Raw genomic sequence first — 20,138 nt, forward strand, 5'->3', positions numbered from 1 at the left:
TAATTATTTCTAAATTTGCATCTCTGACATAACTAAGCATATGCAAATGTTCTGCAAATTGGTGTCTTCTTTTTCGGTGGTGCATGTCCTCTTTTCTGGCAATGTGTAAGTGACCACCATAGATATATCACAAGATCTCAATCTATCTTCTGCTGTAAAAGGCCTGAATGACACTCATAAGAAATTGTTATTACTCTTAGTTTTGGGGTTTATCCGTTCTGTACTCTGATGCTTTTCTTATGAATGCTATTCTAGTCTACTGTATCATGGCAGTGGTGTTTCCTTACACCTATTTTACTTCTTTGTCTATTGATATCTGATGAAGCCGTTCGTTGAAATGCATTGTGCAATTAATTGGTATTAATAGATGCTCTCTCAACGTCTGCTTGAGGCTGAGCTCTTCTTTTGTTTTTTGTTTCGCTGCCACTGCACTACATAGTCCCTAGTCTCTCTCTGGAGACTCCCTCCAGCCTAGGCATCTGATGTGTGGTTTGCAAAGCTTTTTTTTTAAAAAATGGGTCAGACTGTAGCAGCTGGGGCCAAGCCAAGCCGATGAGGATGGCTTGATACAGTCATCACCTTTTGGTTTTACAGAGCGCATTTGAGCCAGGTGTAGAGTGCCTGCCCACTCTCAAGAACATTATCATTCCCTCCCCCAAAAAATTGATCTAAGAAGAACGTGCCTTTATGCATGTGCAGAGTGCCTTTGCCTGTAAGAAGAACCCCCCCCCCAAGTAGAACCATTCCAAGCCAGTCACAGGCAGTTTAGGGGCATAGTGGTGCCCTTAATGTGCATTTAAGGAAAACTGCAAGAAGTTATTTCCCTGGGGGGGTTCCCCCCAAAAAATTGATCTAAGAAGAAAGTGCCTTTGTGCATGTGCAGAGTGCCTTTGCCTGTAAGAAGACATCCCCTCCAAAGCGAAACATTCTGAGCTGATCACAAGCAGTTTAAGGGCGTAGTGGTGCCCTTAATGTGTGTTTAAGGAAAACTGCAAGAAGTGATTCCCTGGGGTTGGTTCAGCCTCAAGTTTAAGGTGCTCATAAGGAAGCAGGGGACAGGTGGAGTTTTGATCTTTTCCTGGCTCCCTTGGTGAAGAAATGATGTGGGGCCTTGTTTTTCCCCCTCTTCCCCTTGCTGCAGGAACAGCCTTTTGGTGCCTACTGGACATCGTCCCTATCAAGAACGAGAAAAGCGAGGTGGTCCTTTTCCTCTTCTCCTTCAAGGACATCACCGAGAGCCATGGAAAGAGTCACCCCAGTGAAAAGAAGGATGGTGAGGGCTGGGGGGAAGACAGGCTGGACTCAGGGAGGAGGTCTTGGGATCGGGGGGCGGGTACGGGGGCAGAGGAGCACCCAGGGCAAGGGGCAAGCCTTAAAACAGTCTTCATGTCTGAGGAGAGGAGACAGGAGTGGCAACAAAGGAAGCTTGAGTGACTTCCACCTCCTCTTCTTGCTCTGCAAGTTTTCATCGCGTGTGTGTGCGCATGCGTGTGCATGCACTGAGATCCCTGGTGGGGAGAGGCACAATCCGTCCCAGGAAATGCTCACTTCACTCCCTTTCGACAGGACCTAGTAGGGTAGGGAGAGGATGTGCACATCTCTCAGGCTTCCACTCTTCTGAGCTTTGCCCAAAGGGGAAAGAAGCGCATGTATTCTTCATGGGATGCACATATCCTCCTTCAGAGTCAAAACCCGGAAGCACCAGATGTGGAAGCACAGGGGGCTCAATGTATCCTTTCTCCACCCTTCTGGGTCTGGGCTGAAAGAGGGAGGTTCACGTAAGCAGTGCATTCTTGTCCTGCCATTGAGACATGTGCACCTCCCTGTGGATTCATGTGCATCTCCTCCTTTCAGACAAGATCCAGAAGCATTGGGAGCAGAAGTGTGAGTCATGTTTCTACATGTTTCTCTAGAAGGCCAGAAGCAGCTCTGTGTGAAGAGGTTGCTTTAAAGCAGGGGTGCAGAACCTCAGGCTTGGGGGCCAAATCTGGCTCTCCGGGGTTCCTCAGGTGGCGACACCCCTTCCCCTGGCCCCACTTTCCTTCCCTCCAACCACTGATTGTTTGGTGGTTTCCTGGCTTTTGCATGTTCTTTCCCCATTCTAAAAGGCTGAAATGCCTCTCCTAAAGCTGACTTACTGGCAGGAAGAGCTTTAAGGAAGTTCTGCTGCACAAGTCCCATTGAAATGAAAGGAGCTGTGTCCACGTTTGCTACCAGGCTCCAGTTCCCATTCATTTCAATGGAGCTTGCTCAGGAGAACTTTCCACTGCATTCTGCCTAAGGATGGATGGATCCATCTTTTTCCAGTCCGTGCCACTTTCTCATGTGTCCATCCATAACTCTGTTCTGTCCCACTTCCACATTCGTTTGTGATTTATCTTATTTATTTTTAAATCTGCACAAAATTCACATTCGAATGCAGATTTAAATATGCATTTCTAAATGTATTTTGATGAGGATTTTGAGTCAAGAAATGCATCAGAATGTTCGGGAAGAGCAAAAACTGGTGGATAACTCAGTTCCAATCTGTGTGTTACACCAGGACTTGTGCGGTGTGCATGTGTGCGTGTGTCAGATCAGTTCATATCAGAATTTGCAAAGATCCAACTCCTCATGCATCGCTAATTGTACCCCATGACAATTGTGCAGAGGTGGTATGGTAAGGGAAATATTGCACTCTAACTGCATCCAAAAAGACTTTGGTTGGAAGGTAGTAAAGAACATTTTGAAAGGCTGGTTGAGGAGATTGACGAAAATGTAGGGATGTATGGACTGTGTAAAATCCACTCCATCTGTGTTTTGTGAATTCTCAGGAACATTTTGCTCCGTCGTCCAGTCAGAGGCGGATTTGTTCCCCCCCCCCCCCGTTATGTGGAAAAATACACAAATAATTCCGTAAGAGGTTTCGCAACAATTTACGTAATTTACCTTAGTCCATAACATTTAGCATATTGTCTCCCATTCCTTCAGCAAAGGAGATCGTTACCTTGTCGTGATGCTGGAGCTTGAGCACCTCAGTGACGTCATGAGCTAAACCGTGAAGGGACACCCAAGACGGGAAGGTCATGGCAGAGAGGTCAGACTAAATACGATCCCTGGGGAAGGAAACGGCAACCCACCCCAGTATTCTTGCCATGAAAACTAAATGGATCAGTACAACCAGAGATATGTTGGTATACCATCGGAAGATGGGACTCCCAGGTCAGAAGATGGTCAAAATGCTACTGGGGAGGAACAGAGGATAAGTTCAACTAGCCCCAGATGTGATGACGCAGCTAGCTCAAAGCCGAAAGGACGGCTAGCGGCCGACGGTGCTGGTGGTGAACGACGAATCCGATGTTCTAAAGATCAACACACCATAGGAACCTGGAATGTAAGATCTATGAGCCAGGGCAAATTGGATGTGGTTACTGGGGAGATGTCAAGATTAAATATAGACATTTTGGGTGTCAGTGAACTGAAATGGACTGGAATGGGCCACTTCACATCAAATGACCACCAGATCTACTACTGTGGACAAGAGGACCACAGAAGAAATGGAGTAGCCTTCATAATTAATAATAAAGTGGCTAAAGCAGTGCTTGGATACAATCCAAAAAATGACAGAGTGATCTCAATTCGAATTCAGGGTAAGCCATTTAACATCACAGTGATCCAAATATACGCCCCAACCACAGATGCTGAAGAAGCAGAAGTAGATCAGTTCTATGAGGATCTGCAGCTCCTACTGGATAGTACACCAAACAAAGATGTTATTTTCATTACAGGAGACTGGAATGCTAAGGTGGGTAGTCAAACGACACCTGGAATTACAGGCAAGCATGGTCTGGGAGAACAAAATGAAGCAGGACATAGGCTGATAGAATGTTGCCAAGACAACTCACTGTGCATAACAAACACTCTCTTCCAACAACCTAAGAGACGACTTTATACATGGACTTCACCAGACAGTCGACACCGAAATCAGATTGACTACATCCTTTGTAGCCAATGGTGGCGGACCTCTATGCAGTTGGTAAAAACAAGACCTGGAGCTGACTGTAGTTCAGAACACGAACTTCTTATTGCACAATTTAGAATCAGACTAAAGAGAATAAGGAAGACCCACAGATCAGTTAGATATGAGCTCACTAATATTCCTCATGAATATGCAGTGGAGGTGAAGAATAGATTTAAGGGACTAGATTTAGTAGATAGGGTCCCGGAAGAACTATGGACAGAAGTTCACAACATTGTTCAGGAGGCGGCAACAAAAAACGTCCCAAAGAAAAAGAAAACCAAGAAGGCAAGATGGCTGTCTGCTGAGACACTGGAAGCAGCCCAAGAAAGAAGGAAAGCAAAAGGCAACAGTGATAGGGGGAGATATGCCCAATTAAATGCAAAATTCCAGAGGTTAGCCAGAAAAGAGAAGGAATTATTTTTAAACAAGCAATGCGCGGAAGCGGAAGAAGATAATAGAATAGGAAGGACAAGAGACCTCTTTCAGAACATTAGAAACATCGGAGGTAAATTCCAGGCAAAAATGGGTATGATCAAAAACAAAGATGGCAAGGACGTAACAGAAGCAGAAGAGATCAAGAAAAGGTGGCAAGATTATATGGAAGATCTGTATAGGAAGGATAATAATATCAGGGATAGATTTGACGGTGTGGTCAGTGAGCTAGAGCCAGACATCCTGAAGAGTGAGGTTGAATGGGCCTTAAGAAGCATTGCTAATAACAAGACAGCAGGAGATGACAGTATCCCAGCTGAACCGTTTAAAATCTTGCAAGATGATGCTGTCAAGGTGATGCATGCCATATGCCAGCAAATTTGGAAAACACAAGAATGGCCAACAGATTGGAAAAAATCAACCTATATCCCCATACCAAAAAAGGGAAGCACCAAAGAATGTTCAAGCTATCGAACAGTGGCACTTATTTCACATGCCAGAAAGGTAATGCTCAAGATCCTGCAAGGCCGACTCCAGCAATTCATGGAATGAGAGTAATTGCCAGATGTACAAGCTGGGTTTAGAAAAGGCAGAGGAACTAGAGACGAAATTGCCAATATCCGCTGGATAATGGAGAAAGCCAGGGAGTTTCAGAAAAACACCTATTTCTGTTTTATTGACTATTCTAAAGCCTTTGATTGTGTGGATCATAACAAATTGTGGCAAGTTCTTGGTGGGATGGGGATACCAAGTCATCTTGTCTGCCTCCTGAGGAATCTGTATAACGACCAAGTAGCAACGGTAAGAACAGACCACGGAACAACGGACTGGTTTAAGATTGGGAAAGGAGTACGGCAGGGCTGTATACTCTCACCCTACCTATTCAACCTGTATGCAGAACACATCATGCAACGTGCTGGGCTTGATGAAGCCAAGGCTGGAGTTAAAGTCACTGGAAGAAACATTAATCATCTCAGATATGCAGATGATACCACTTTGATGGCTGAAAGCGAGGAGGAGCTGAGGAACCTCATGATGAAGGTGAAAGAAGAAAGTGCAAAAGCTGGGTTGCAGTTAAACCTCAAAAAAACCAAGATTATGGCAACCAGTTTGATTGAGAACTGGCAAATAGAGGGAGAAAATGTGGAGGCAGTGACAGACTTTGTCTTTCTAGGTGCAAAGGTTACTGCAGATGCTGACTGCAGCCAGGAAATCAGAAGACGTTTACTTCTTGGAAGAACAGCAATGCCAAATCTTGATAAAATAGTGAAGAGCAGAGACATCACACTGACAACAAAGGTCCGCATAGTTAAAGCAATGGTATTCCCCATAGTAACCTATGGCTGCGAGAGCTGGACCATAAGGAAGGCTTAGCGAAGGAAGATAGATGCTTTTGAACTGTGGTGCTGGAGGAAATTCTGAGAGTGCCTTGGACTGCAAGAAGATGAAACCAGTCCATACTCCAGGAAATAAAGCCAGACTGCTCACTTGAGGGAACGATATTCAAGGCAAAACTGAAGTACTTTGGCCACATCATGAGAAGACAGGATACCCGGGAGAAGATGCTGATGCTAGGGAAAGTGGAAGGCAAAAGGAAGAGGGGCCGACCAAGGGCAAGATGGATGGATGATATTCTGGAGGTGACAGACTCGACCTTGGGGGAGCTGGGGGTGGCGACGGCCGACAGGAAGCTCTGGCGTAGGCTGGTCCATGAAGTCACGAAGAGTCGGAAGTGACTGACCGAATAAACAACAACAACAACTCCCATTCCATTCAACTTTTCCCCGAGTATATTTACTGGTCTCAGCAGAAACGTACATATTTTCCTACGAATAAATATGTCTAAATTTCAGGAAAGTTAAAAAAAAGAAAAAAAAAGACCTGGAAGTCCATGGCCTCTGTGTGGCCTGAGGAGGCCTGTCTGCAGCAGATTCTGCTGGTCGGATTCTTAGAAATCCAAGCTCATTTTAGTCCATCTCGAATTTCCCCAACATCCCTAAGAAAATGTAGTTTTCTTCTGGTTAGTTTATTTTAGGTAGATTCCATAAGATTAGAGGAACAGCTGGTTTCTTTAGAGTTCTAACTGGTTCTGACTGAAACCCAGACTGGATACACCACCCCACTGACATTAGTGCCACCAGCCTCCACTGGTATCCACCAGTGGTGTAATGGTACATTTTTAAGTGCAGGTGTTCATCATGACTGTCCCTACAGTCATTCTCCTAAGGGGAGTCCAAAAAACACAGGCAGTTGCATTGGTCCATCTCTCTGTATGTCTTTTGTAAAGCTAATGGGTCTTAATTGCTCACTCAAGACTAAGCCAGCCCCAAAGACTTTGCATTACAACAGGGATAGCTCACAACAATACAGTCAGGGCCAGAAATATTGGAACAAGGATAACTGTTTTGGCAGTTGGCCTCTGTTGTTGTTCAGTCGTTCAGTCGTGTCCGACTCTTCGTGACCCCATGGACCATAGCACACCAGGCCTTCCTGTCCTGCGCTCTCTCCTGGAGTGTGCTCAAGTTCATATTCATTGCATCCGTGATGCTATCTAGCCATCTCATCCTCTGCCGTCCCCTTCTCCTTTTGCCTTCAGTCTTTCCCAGCATCAGGGTCTTTTCCAGGGAGTTTTCTCTTCGCATTAGGTGGCCAAAATATTGGAGCTTCAGCTTCATTATCTGTCCTTCCAATGAGCACTCAGGGTTGATTTCCTTTAGGATGGACTGATTTGACCTCCTTGCAGTCCAGGGGACTCGTAAGAGTCTTCTCCAGCACCACAGTTCGAAAGCATCAATTCTTCGGCGCTCAGCCTTCCTTATAGTCCAGCTCTCACAGCCATACATTACTACTGGGAAAACCATAGCTTTGATTAGACGGACCTTTGTCGGCAAGGTGATGTCTCTGCTTCTTACTATGCTGTCTAGGTTGGCCATAGCTTTCCTCCCAAGGAGCAAGCGTCTTTTAATTTCATGGCTACAGTCACCGTCTGCGGTGATCTTGGAGCCCAAGAAAGTAAAATCTGTCACTGCTTCCATTTCTTCCCCTTCTATATGCCAGGAAGTGATGGGGCCAGATGCCATGATCTTAGTTTTTTTAATGTTGAGTTTCAAACCAGCTTTTGCACTCTCCTCTTTCACCCTCAAAAAGAGGCTCTTGAGATCCTCTTCACTTTCTGCCATTAGGGTGGTATCGTCTGCATATCGGAGGTTGTTGATAATTCTCCCAGCAATCTTAATTCCGACCCGGCATTTCTCATGATGTACTCTGCATATAAGTTAAATAAGCAGGGTGACAATATGCAGCCTTGTCGTACTCCTTTCCCAATTTTGAACCAATCGGTTGTTCCATGTCTGGTTCTTACTGTTGCTTCTTGACCCTCGTACAGGTTTCTCAGGAGACAGGTAAGGTGGTCTGGTACTCCCATCACTTTCAGAATTTGCCACAGTTTGTTGTGATCCACACAATCAAAGGCTTTAGCGTAGTCAATGAAGCAGAAATAGACATTTTTCTGGAATTCTCTTGCTTTCTCCATGATGCAGCGAATGTTGACGATTTGATCTCTAGTTCCTCTGCCTCTTCTAAACCCAGCTTGTACTTCCGGTAGTTCTCGGTTCGCATACTGCTGAAGCCTAGCTTGTAGGATTTTGAGCATCACCTTGCTGGCATGTGAAATGAGCGCAATGGTGCGGTAGTTTGAACACTCTTTGGCGTTGTCCTTCTTTGGAATTGGAATGTAAACTGACCTTTTCCAGTCTTGTGGCTACTGTTGAGTGTTCCAGATTTGTTGGCATATTGAATGCAGCACTTTAACAGCATCATCTTTTAGGATTTTAAATAGCTCAGCTGGAATACTGTCATCTCCACTAGCTTTGTTGTTACTAATGCTTCCTAAGGCCCACTTGACTTCACTCTCTAGGATGTCCGGCTCGAGTTCAGTGACCGCACTATCATGGCTATCAGGGACATTAAGATCTTTCCTGTATAGTTCTTCTGTGTATTCTTTCCACCTCTTCTTAATCTCATCTGCTTCTGTTAGGTCCCTGTCTTCTTTGTCCTTTATCATGCCCGTCTTTGCACAAAACGTTCCCTTGAGATCTCCGATTTTCTTGAAGAGATCTCTAGTCTTTCCCATTCTGTTGTTTTCCTCGATTTCTTTGCATTGTTCATTTAAGAAGGCCTTCTTGTCTCTCCTTGCTATTCTCTGGAACTCTGCATTCAGTTGGGTATATCTTCCCCTTTCTCCCTTGCTTTTCGCTTCCCTTCTCTCGTGAGCTACTTGTAAAGCCTCATCATACAGCCACTTTGCTTTCTTGCATTTCTTTTTCTTTGGGATGGATTTCGTTGCTGCCTCCTGAACAATGTTACGGACCTCCGTCCATAGTTCCTCAGGCACTCTGTCTATCAGGTCTAATCCCTGAAATCTATTCCTCACCTTCACTGTATATTCATCAGGGATATGATTTAGGTCATACCTGAACGGTTTAGTGGTTTTCCCGACGTTCTTCAATTTAAGCCGAAATTTTGCAAGAAGCAGCTCATGATCTGAGCCACAGTCAGCTCCAGGTCTTGTTTTTACTGACTGTATGGAGCTTCTCCATCTTTGGCTGCAAAGGACATAATCAATCTGATTTCGATATTGACCATCTGGTGACGTCCATGTGTAGAGTCGCCTCTTGTGCTGTTGGAAAAGAGTGTTTGCTATGATCAGCATGTTCTCTTGGCAAAACTCTATTAGCTTTTGTCCTGCTCCATTTTGTACACCAAGGCCATGCCTGCCTGTTATCCCGGTGATTTCTTGACTTCCTACTTTAGCATTCCAATCCCCTGTGATGAAGAGGACATCTTTTTTTGATGTTAGTTCTAGAAGGTGTTGTAGGTCTTCATAGAACCGATCAACCTCAGCTTCTTCGGCCTCAGTGGTTGGGGCATAGACTTGAATTACTGTGATGTTGAATGGTTTGCCTTGGATTTGTACTGAGATCATTCTATCATTTTTAAGATTGTACCCCAGTACTGCTTTTCCCACCCTTTTGTTGACTATGAGTGCTACTCCATTTCTTCTAAGGGATTCTTGCCCACAATAGTAGATATTGATGGTCACCTGAATTAAATTCACCCATGCCTGTCCATTTTAGTTCGCTGATTCCCAAGATGTCGATGTTCAATCTTGCCATCTCATGTTTGACCACCTCCAGCTTACCTTGATTCATTGATCTTACATTCCAGGTTCCTAAACAATATTGTTCTTTACAGCATCAGATTTTCTTTTCACCACCAGACACATCCACAGCTGAGTGTCCTTTCGGGTTTGGCCCAGCCGCTTCACTCTTTCTGGCGCTACTTGGAAATACCCTCTGCTCTTCCCCAGTAGCATATTGGACACCTTCCGACCTGAGGGGCTCATCTTCCGGCGTCATATCTTTTAGCCTTGTGATACGTTCCATGGGGTTTTCTTGGCAAGAATACTGGAGTGGGTTGCCATTTCCTTCTCCAGTGGACCACATTTTGTCAGAACTCTCTGCCATGACCTGTCTGTCTTGGGTGGCCCTGCACGGCATAGCTTATGGCTTCACTGAGTTACGCAAGCCCCTTCGCCACAACAAGGCAGTGATCCATGAAGGGATAATGTGGTGGCCTCTGTACGCCACCACATTGAAGATGAAAGGAAACACACCCAGATGGGAGCAAAGTCAGGACTTTCAGCTGTCATTCAAGGGGTGTGACAAAAGTAGGGCACTAACCATTCAGGAAGGACAGCCAGTGGCATACACACACCCCCATCGTTGGTGGCTCATAAGTAATGGAACAAATGGCTGACAAGCAGCTGCATGGCCAGGTGTGGCCTGTTTCCTGGGTACCAATCAAGCAGATAAAAGGCCTGGAAAGGCCTGGAGGTGGTTCTGAGTGTTACATTTGCATTTGGTAGCTGTTCACTGGAACCCCAAATTGAGGTCCAAAGAGGTGTCCATGAGAGTGAGGGAGGCCATCATTAGGTTGAGGAAACAAAATAAACCCATCAGAGAGATAGCAAAAACAGTGGGAGTGGCCAATACAACAGTTTGGAACATCCTGAAAAAGAAGGAATTAACTGGCAAGCTCAGCAACAGCAAAAGGCCTGGAAGACCACGGAAGACAACTAAAGTGGATGACTGCAGAATTCTGCTCATGGTGAAGAGGAACCCTTTCACAACATCTAGCCAGGTCAAGAATGCTGTTGCGGAGGTAGGCATGTCATTGTCAACATCTACAGTCAAGAGACAGCTTTATGAGTGTAAATACAGAGGCTTCACAACAAGGTGCAAACCACTGTTAACGCTCAAGAACAGACAGGCCAGATTAGCCTTCATGAGCAAACACCTAAAGAAGCCTGCACAGTTCTGGAATAAGATTCTTTTGGACTGATGAAACCAAGATTAACTTGTACCAGAATGATGGGAAGAGAAAAGTATGGAGAAGGAAAGGAACAGCTCATGATCCAAAGCATACCACATCATCTGTCAAACCTGGTGGAGGCAGTGTTATGGCGTGGGCTCGTATGGCTGCCAATGGAACCGGGTCACTGGTGTTTACTGATGACCTGACTGCTGATAAAAGCAGCAGGATGAATTCTGAAGTGTATAGGGCTATACTTCCTGCTCAGATTCAGCCGAATGCTGCCAAACTGATAGGACACCGCTTCATATTGCAGATGGATAATGACCCAAAACATACAGCAAAAGCTACCCAAGAGTTTCTCAAGGCAAAGAAGTGGGATGTTCTTCAATGTCCAAGTCAGTCACCTGCTCTCCACCCAATAGAGCATGCTTTTCACTCACTGAAGACAAGACTGAAGGCTGAAAGACCCACAAACAAGCAGCAGCTGAAGGCAGCTGCAGTCAAGGCCTGGCAAAGCATCTTGAGGGAGGAAACTCAGCATCTGGTCATGTCCATGGGTTCCAGACTTCAGGCAGTCATTGACGGCAAAGGATTTTCATCCAGGTATTAAAGGCGATCCTTAATTTTGAGATGATGTTGGTTTGTTCCATTACTTATGAGCCACCAACGATGGGGGTGTGTGTATGCCACTGGCTGTCCTTCCTGAATGGTTAGTGCCCCACTTTTGTCAAACCCCTTGAATGACAGCTGAAAGTCCTGACTTCGCTCCCATCTGGGTGTGTTTCCTTTCAACTTCAGTGTGGTGGTGTACAGAGGCCAACTGCCAAAACAGTTATCCTTGTTCCAATATTTCTGGCCCTGACTGTATATCGTTGCTGGGAAAATCCATCCCCCCACCCCCCGGCTACTGTGAGGATTGCAGCTAAGCTTAGAGAGAACAGGGAAATTTGTCGGGGTGGTGGGGTGGGGTGACAGATGATATCATCCCAGCTAATCAAAATGTCCTGGCACTTCGGCCCGGTGAGCCCTGGTTTCACTACCACTGATGCCCACGTTTAGAGACAAGGGTGGGTAGTTCTTTGATCAAGATTTAAGCAGGATTCCTGTTGTTGGCAGCATATTGGACTTGATGGACTCATAAAGTCCCATCTAACTCTTAATCTGTGACTGGAGACCTGTAGCCAAAGGTTTGGCGGGTTAGCTCATATCAGTATGTGATATTACGCTCCTTGTTATCCCTTTGGCCGCTCTTAGAATCTCCCATCCTCCAAAGATTGTTGCTCATTGTGCCCTGTGCAATGTTCCCCGCTGCCCTGAATCAACCTTTCACTTCACTTACAAAGCTGTCCTGTTGATGAACATTCCATTGCTAACAGCCTTGGGAACCCGCTATGAAATCACACTGTTGTAAACCTCGGTGGCTGGGAGAGCTTGCCCATGCGAGACAACCACATATAGGATGCTGAATCAACAGTTCAGCATGGGGTGGGGAGACTGAGGGACAGTGATACATCTGAGGGGGGAACAGGGAGGAAAGCCAAGGGGAACAAGATGGCTGTGTTGAAGGCCTATACATAAACCCAAGCCACCCTTCCTGAGATCAGAATGGTGACACCTGCCCCCACTCTTCCTCTCTTCCAGAAAAGCACCGCTGTAAGAAGGCAGGGAGCTCCCACCTGCGAGCGGCCAGGAAACAGGGGCGCACAGCACTGCACCATCTTGCCAGCCAATTCAGCAAGAAGGAGCGAACAGAGATGAAGATTAACAGTGTAAAGAAAGGACCTGCTTGTGGGAAGGGGGAGGCTGAGGGATCCCTGTGGTCTTAACTTTCCCAACTGCTGACATATTGATAGTCACAAGCATCTTTATCCCACCCACCTCCCAAACAACTTTCTCTGAGAGGTAATTGTTCCATGCTGAATTAGGGGCCTCTTAGCAGGATTGGTGTGTGTGTGTGGGGGGGGGGGGGTTGCAAAGAGACTGAAGAATTGTGAACCATTCAGAGAGCTTTGGCTCTTGGGTGGTGTCGAAATGTACTAAGGATGCAATTCTATGCATGTTTATACAGAAAAAAAGTCCTATAATTCCCAGCATTCCCCAGCCAAGTGGCTGGGGAATGCTGGGAGTTGCAGGGCCTTTCTCTCTCTAAACATGCATAGGATTGCCCCCTAACTCACCCATGGCCACTGGGAGAGTCTCTAGCATAGCTTGCGCAGTCCTCCTGCAATTTTACAGCATCTGCTATGGATGTGATGAGGCCTCCTAGAGGATTGTGTGTGTGCGTGCGTTTGCTTGCGTGTGCGCGTGCGCGAGAGAGAATTTTGTGGATTAGCGGCTCCTGATTCGGGGCCATTGACATGCTTTCTCCAAGCAGAGTGTAGCCCCCAGAGATGTGCAGTCCACAGACGTGATTTTGGGCAGCAGCCTGGTGCCTGCAGTCTTAATAGCAATAAGCCCGTCACTATGAAGGCCGCGAATGCTGCAGCCACAACTGAGGGTCACCTTTCAGCTGTGCGCTTCCCCCTCTGAAGCAGCTCGGTGGTTTCTGCCTGTGGCGAGAGAGCCACCGAGCAGAAGGGTATCCTCAAGAACTACAACTGAAAAGGATGCCCTGTGGGGGCAAAACATGGATTGAATGGCCCACATCCCATCCAGGGCCATGTGGAGTTTTACAGAGGGTAGTGCAGCCTTCCCCAACCTGGTGCCCTCCAGATGTTTTGGACCACAACTCCCAGCATTCCTGACCATTGCCCCCGCTGTCTGGGGCTGGTGGGAATTGAAGTCCAAAAAATTTGGAGGGCACCAAGTTGGGGGAGGCTGGTGAAAAGTGAGTTACTGTGTGGCTGTGTTTGTCTTCGGGAAGAAGAGAGCACTCATAACGAAAAGATATGCAGGGGCTGTGACCCATATGAAGCCCTGAAACACAGGGGCTGGATTGGTTATAACTATGCAGAGATAAGCTGAGGGAACTCTGCACATGCTCTGAGGTGCTTTCTTCTTCAGCATAAAATCACATGGTCCAGGACAGAGCCTCATCTGGGACCACAAAGGTCTTGATGGTGTGAATAGTAGCAAGTGGTCCACGATCTTACGACTCCACATAGATTCCTCCTTTTAGGGCAGTGGGAGAGTGAGAGTGAGTCCATGTCTCATAGGGCAGCTTATGCGGTGTGCCAAGGGCTAAGCATGGGAACTGGTTTGTTTATTGTAGAGTTGCTGAAAACAAAAGGGAAGTAACTTTTACTGTTATTTATTACATTTATATCCCACCTTTCTTCCATTGTGAGAAGCTTCGGCTATTGGGCGGTATAGAAATGAAATGAATGAATGAATGAATGAATGAATGAATTGTGGAACTCAAGGTGGCTACATGTGGTTCCCAGGTGGTGTCCTGGGATGCTTTGTCTCGGATTCCTGCATTGAGCAGGGGGTTGGACTTGATGGTCTTATAGGCCCCTTCCAACCTTACTATTCTAGGATTCTATGATCCCCTCCAAGCGCTGACTGGACCCAGCTTCAGCAAGGAGGCTGCCTCATGTGCCTTCAGACCGTGCCCTGGGACATTGTTTTATCGTTGTTGTTCTCTGTACTGCCTCAGCAGTGTTTAGTTGGGCTGCAGTAAGACTGAAGTTGCTGTGCATTCAGCTTGGTTTATTTCGGGATGCTCTCTTTCAGCCTTCCACAAGCGGGCGCCACCCAGATGTGCTGGACTACACCTCCCATCATACCCAGCCATTGGCTTTGCTGGCTGGGGATGGTGAGGGTTGTAGTCCAGCACATCTGGATGGTGCCAGCTTGGGGAAGGCTGCTTTACTTGCATTGTTTCGCTTGGGGGGGGGGTACCCTCTCCCCTTTCTGCCGTGCCCGCTTTTTCTTTGGAGTGGATTTTGTGTTGTAGGGGAAATCGATAAGCCAGATGTCTCAGTTTGTTCCTAGATTGCATATTCAAGGGTTGCACCATGCAGCTGCCTGCTTGACTTTGCCATAGGACCTGGTGTGTGTGTTGTGTGCACGCGGTGGGGGGGGTGTTGTTAGTGGCCTGGCAGCAGCTGGAGAACCAATCCCAGCATGGAGGGCCCCCGCTGACAACCAAGACCTCCATTCTTTCCCTCTGCTGCTCTTGATGCCTTGACAGCTGTTCCTCCGATGACCTAATGCCAAGGCAGATTAAAAGGCTTTCGGCTGTTTGAGGGAAGGGTGGTGCTTGGGGGCTGCGGGGGGTTGTGGGGAGGTGGGGGGGAGAGAGAGGCTCAGTTGAACGACAGCCTTAGCAGCTGCTCTTGCAAACCAGCCATCCCAGCTACAAGCCGGGTAAACCCCTTCCCTGCCCTGCGATGTGAAAATCTGAAGACTTACACTAAGCTGATAATGGTGGCTAGAGCTGTGTGCAAATGGCCTCTTGAAATTCTCCACCTTGCTTGTGGGCAAAGAAATTTGGGAGACAATTTCACCAAATTTCTCCAAGGGGAGGAGAAATCCTCCACAGTTTCTCCCAGGTAGGGCTCCCCATTGGCAGGACTTGTAGCACAGCTGCTTTTTTTTCCCCTCAGGGTTTTTTTTGGGGGGGTGCTGCAGCAGCAGTAGCTGTCTTGGCAGGCTGGTCCCCAGTTTGCATCCACTGCAATGCACATGGGGGCAGTGTTGTGTCCAGCTCCAGGGATGAGGTGGGGTTAGTGCTCTGCCAAAATCTGTCCTCTGATTTCCTGGAAGTTTTCTCCCCCCATAAAAGAGGCTTCCAGTGTTGTGCCTCATTCAAGATGTTTCATAATGTATTTTTGTGGCATTTCTGAGCTTACCTAATCACTGATACCCTCCCAGGCTGCCAGTACCTCCTGATCTGAAAAAGCCCCATGGGAGGAATTACCTCTTGGTGCCTTAAACTGGGCTTTAATTGAAGCGTAGGAAGCTGAGGAGGCCAAAGGCAGCCAGAGGGATGATTGTGCATTGAAAAACAGGAGACTCACACACACTCCTAAGCCTCCTCCTAAGTAAGGTAAGCCCAAGAAACCCAACCTCAACCTAGGAGAATTTCTCCGAAATTTCTTCATCATTGAGTTTCTTTTCGAAAGCGATTTCTCTTCTATCAAATTGAATGAGAATGGTCGGAAAAATGTGGGAGAAATTTTCAGCACAGTATTCGTGGTCAACCCCTGTGGGGTGGCGACGGCGGCTTCCCAATCCTCATCCACACTTGGGGGGCTAAGGAGCTTTGCATGGGTGACTAGGCAGAGAGTGGTCCCAGGGGGATTAGAGAGGATTATCCCAATGGGAAAAGGCAGTGGGAGGTGAGGGGTGCGGACAACGCCTACCTTCTGATTTCCAGAACTGGTAGATTTTTGAGAGGCATGTCATGGTGTGGCATGGCTGGCAAATAGACAAGAAAGACATTTTGTACAATCGTCAGAGAACTCTGCTGCTGAGGACGTGTATGTCCTCTGGGCCCTTAGGGAAGGCCTGTAGGTCAGTGGAAGAGTCCCTGCTTTGCATGCAAAGCAGGCAAAGTTCAGTCTTTGAACTTTGACCCAATCTTTGACCCAAGTTCAATCCCCAGCAGCTCCAGGTAGGACGAGGAAAGTCCCCTGCCTGAAACCCTGGACAGCTGCTGGTGCCATGGCCTAGAGGGGCCCATGGTCTGACTCAGTATTAGGCTGCGTCTTATGGTCCTGTGTTCTCACCCTCTGACCTATAGATCACTGGTCTTCAACAGGTGGGTCTTGACCCATAAGTCCCAGTCTAGGGTGGTTCCCACCAGTGCAGGGGAGTTTTTTTTTAGTTGCTGTTTTATTGAGAAGCTTGGTTTTTTATTGGCATTGTTATGCGTTCCCCCTGAGCAGGGAGACGTCCCAGGGGCTCAGCACTTGCCTGGGTCAGATCCCTTTGGAAGGAGAGAGCCTTACATCGCTGGAGGCTTACATCATTTTGGAATATTTGATTTTATTTACAAATATACATGCTGAGCATGGGTGGAGAGAGACAGCATAGTTCCCTGAGCTCATAGCAAACACACACCTACCATCAGATTGCGCAGAGAGGCAGCAAAATGCCCCAAGATGCTTTGAACCTTCCAGAGTTCAGCGGTCTCTGTCTTTCTCTGTTCCACAACCTACTTCTATCCTTTTGTTTCTTTTTATACACACGCTGGCCCGGTTCACACAATCACCGCAAGCCACCATTGCTTATTTAAGCCATGGTGGGTTGTGATGCGTCCTGGCAGCCATTTGGAATATTCAAGCCTTGGTGGGCAGACACCATGGCTTATCATGGCATCCAAAACCAGCAAGGGTGGGCTGTAAATGTGGTTAACAAAGCACCCACAGCCCATGAGCTGTTTTAGTGTTGTGGGTGGTTTATTAATGGTGCCTGCCCACCATGGCTTGAATATTCAAAATGGCTACCGGCATGCGCCACAACCTAACCTGGCTTAAATAAGCCCTGGTAGGCTGTGGTGATTGAGTGAGCCAGGCCACTGACTATTAAAGAACTCTAAGCATCCTTCTGGCCCCATTAACCTTTTCCTGTGCAAAAATAACCACCCCAGACTCCTTCAGAGCAATCAGACAGTAATCCTATAACACTCCTATGGCTATTGTATGCTTAAATGGATAGGTTGGATCCAGTCTAGGTTAGTCTCCCTTAGGTCCCACTGAATTAAGTGTGAAAAATTAGTTATGGCTAACTTAAGTCCCATTGATGTCAGTGGGAGTTAAATGCAACTGACTTCTTTAACTTTTCTTGATAGCTGCCTTGACAGCTTTTGCTGAAGGGCAGGATAAAAATGTTTTCATATGAATGAATGAATGAATGAATGAATGAATGAATGAATGAATGTGGATCTCTCATCCTCTTTGCCCAGGGATGCACAACCTTTTTGGCTCTGAGGGCTGCATTGGGCAGTGCCAGGGGACCACACCCACACACCTGGAGATTCTCTTGTTCGTGCTAGCGCTACAGGGAATCCCTGGGGTTTCTCTTGCTAGTGCTTGCACTAACAAGGGAATCCCATCCTTATCTCTGATCTCCCTCCCTGGGGGTTTTCTTGCTATCACCAGCAAGGGAATCCCCACCTTATCTCCAATCTCTAATGAGGGTTTGGAGAGAAGGGAAGGGAATCCCTGGGGTTTCTCCTGCTAGGGGAATCCCTCATCAGAGATCAGAGATAGAGAAGGGTTTCTCTTGCTGGCAATGGTGTGGGAAGCCTCAGGCAGTGCAGCCACAGTTGCAGATCCGGGGGGGTCTGCTGGGCCACCAGAAATAGCAGGGTGGGCGGCACTTTTTGCACCCCTGCCTTAGCTCCATGGGCTGCTGAATGAATAAGGCTTGTAGATAAAGGTGTGCTGAATATCCCCCCCTGTTTTGTGGGCCCATCTATGGTGGTATTCAGGGACTTTTGGGGGGTGTAATTCTAAGACTTTCATGGGTGGTGATGGGGAGATCTTGCATTTTCAATATGCAGTATCCGAGGTCGGTCTGCCTGCCTGCCTTCCTGCCTTCCCTCCTTCCTGCCTTCCCTCCTTCCATCTTGCCACCACTTCAAGCATCCCTGAGAATGACATTATGACATAGCATCGCTACTAGGGGCGTACTTGGGCTGGGGGAGATGGCTACCCCCACGAAATCCCCTACTTGTGGATGCCCTGTCCCTTCGTCATCCCATGAGCCATGGAGAGACAAATGGCTAAGATGCTGGATGCTGAAAGAGGTTCTTGCCTCCTGTGCTCCCCAGGATGTCTTCGAGAACAAGCCCTCAGTGCCCGAGTATAAAGTGGCCTCTGTCCAGAAGTCTCGCTTCATCCTCCTCCACTACAGCGTCTTCAAGGCCCTCTGGGACTGGCTCATCCTGTTGGCCACTTTCTATGTGGCTGTGACCGTCCCATACAACGTGTGCTTTACCGACACCGAGGACAGCTCAGTGGCAGCTCGCAGCACCATCGTCAGCGACATTGTGGTGGAGATGCTTTTCATCGTCGGTGAGAGCAGTGCAACCGCACCTTCTCCTGGGGCCCAGCGGGGTGTGCGACAGGCAGGGTGGCCACCTGCGCATCACCAAAGAGGCCCAAAGAGGGTTCCAATTTGCATAACATATGCAAACGTATATGTGTATGTACAGTGCACATTTAGGAATAACTATGATGTAAACAGAAATACAAGGCATCTCGCCATAGTGGAGAAGATGGACTAGGGCTGCAATTCTGTACATGCTTACCTGGGAGTAAGTCCCACTGCATTGAGTGGGGCTTACTTCTGAGTATAGGTTTGTACTTTAGGTAGAGATGTACAGACTGTGTAAAACCTACTCCATCTGTCTTTTGCGGATTGTCAGGTGACTTTCATTCTGTCATCCGTCCACAGACGGATGCAATTTTTTTTTCGTCATGTGGAAAAATACGGAAATTATGTAAATATTTACGTAAGTACTTACTTAAGTATTTACAGAATTTACCCCAGTATGTAACATTTAGTATATTGTCCCCTATTCCATTCTACGTTTCCTCAGCAGAAACTTACGTATTTTTCTACAGATTTATATGTGTAAATTTCGGGACAGTAAAAAAATCATCCGAAAGTCGACGGACTCCGCAGGGCCTGAGGGGATCACTCCACAGTGGATTCCACAGGCCAGATTCTTAGAAATCTGAGCTCATTTTAATCCATCTCGAGTTTCTCCAGCATCTCTAACTTTAGGTGACCTGCATGCCTGCTCAGTCTGCTGTCCAGGTGCTATCACTTGATGGGCAATTTCAAGGCCCCTGCTCTTCCTTTCTTAGGGTTCTTTGACCTTAAACCAGATTTGGACTGGACAGCCTTCCAAATACAGGACTGTCCTCTGTAAAGTAAGAAACCTGGCCATCCTAGCAATGGGTCAGTTGTGTAACTACCGTGGAGCAAATAGGCCGCAGGCACAAAATGGGCACCAAAGTCCATATAACAGGGATCCTATCATAGAAAGAAAACATTCTTGCATAGTTTAATGTTATCTTCTCAATAACCACCAATAATTATTAAATTATGTCAGCCATTCCCAACCTGGTGCCCTCCAGATCTGCTGGCTGGGGATGATGGGAGTTGTAGTCTAACATGTCTGCAGGGTGCCAGGTTGGGGAAAGCTGAATGATGCAACATTTTCTTTTCTGTTTAGAGCAATAAGACTTGCTTTCAAGGTAGCAGATGAAAAGCGAGATCTCCATTTCCTTGGAGGCTTAGTGGGGGCAGAAGGTCAGGTAGAGTAGCAGCTTTGGAGCCTCTCATTGGTCATATGCCTGCAGCCTACAGGAAACACATTCAGCCACTGAATACTGCTGGTTTGGGGGAGGAGAAAATGGGAGGCATGCAA

General features: G+C 47.1%; 1 protein-coding gene across 1 annotated transcript in view; it reads left to right on the forward strand.

The window, feature by feature from the left end:
• Positions 1–20,138, forward strand: part of KCNH4 (potassium voltage-gated channel subfamily H member 4) — a 90,010-nt gene that overhangs the window by 23,094 nt on the left and 46,778 nt on the right. Inside the window, exons 3-5 of the mRNA XM_084804691.1 lie at positions 1,142–1,273; positions 12,449–12,576; positions 18,531–18,774. Coding sequence (XP_084660817.1) covers positions 1,142–1,273; positions 12,449–12,576; positions 18,531–18,774 — 504 coding nt within the window. The remainder of the gene's footprint in view (positions 1–1,141; positions 1,274–12,448; positions 12,577–18,530; positions 18,775–20,138) is intronic.

This window comes from Heloderma suspectum, chromosome 6 (assembly GCF_057233095.1).
Source record: "Heloderma suspectum isolate Gila_16-S chromosome 6, 16-S_ref, whole genome shotgun sequence".
Lineage (NCBI taxonomy): Eukaryota > Metazoa > Chordata > Lepidosauria > Squamata > Helodermatidae > Heloderma > Heloderma suspectum.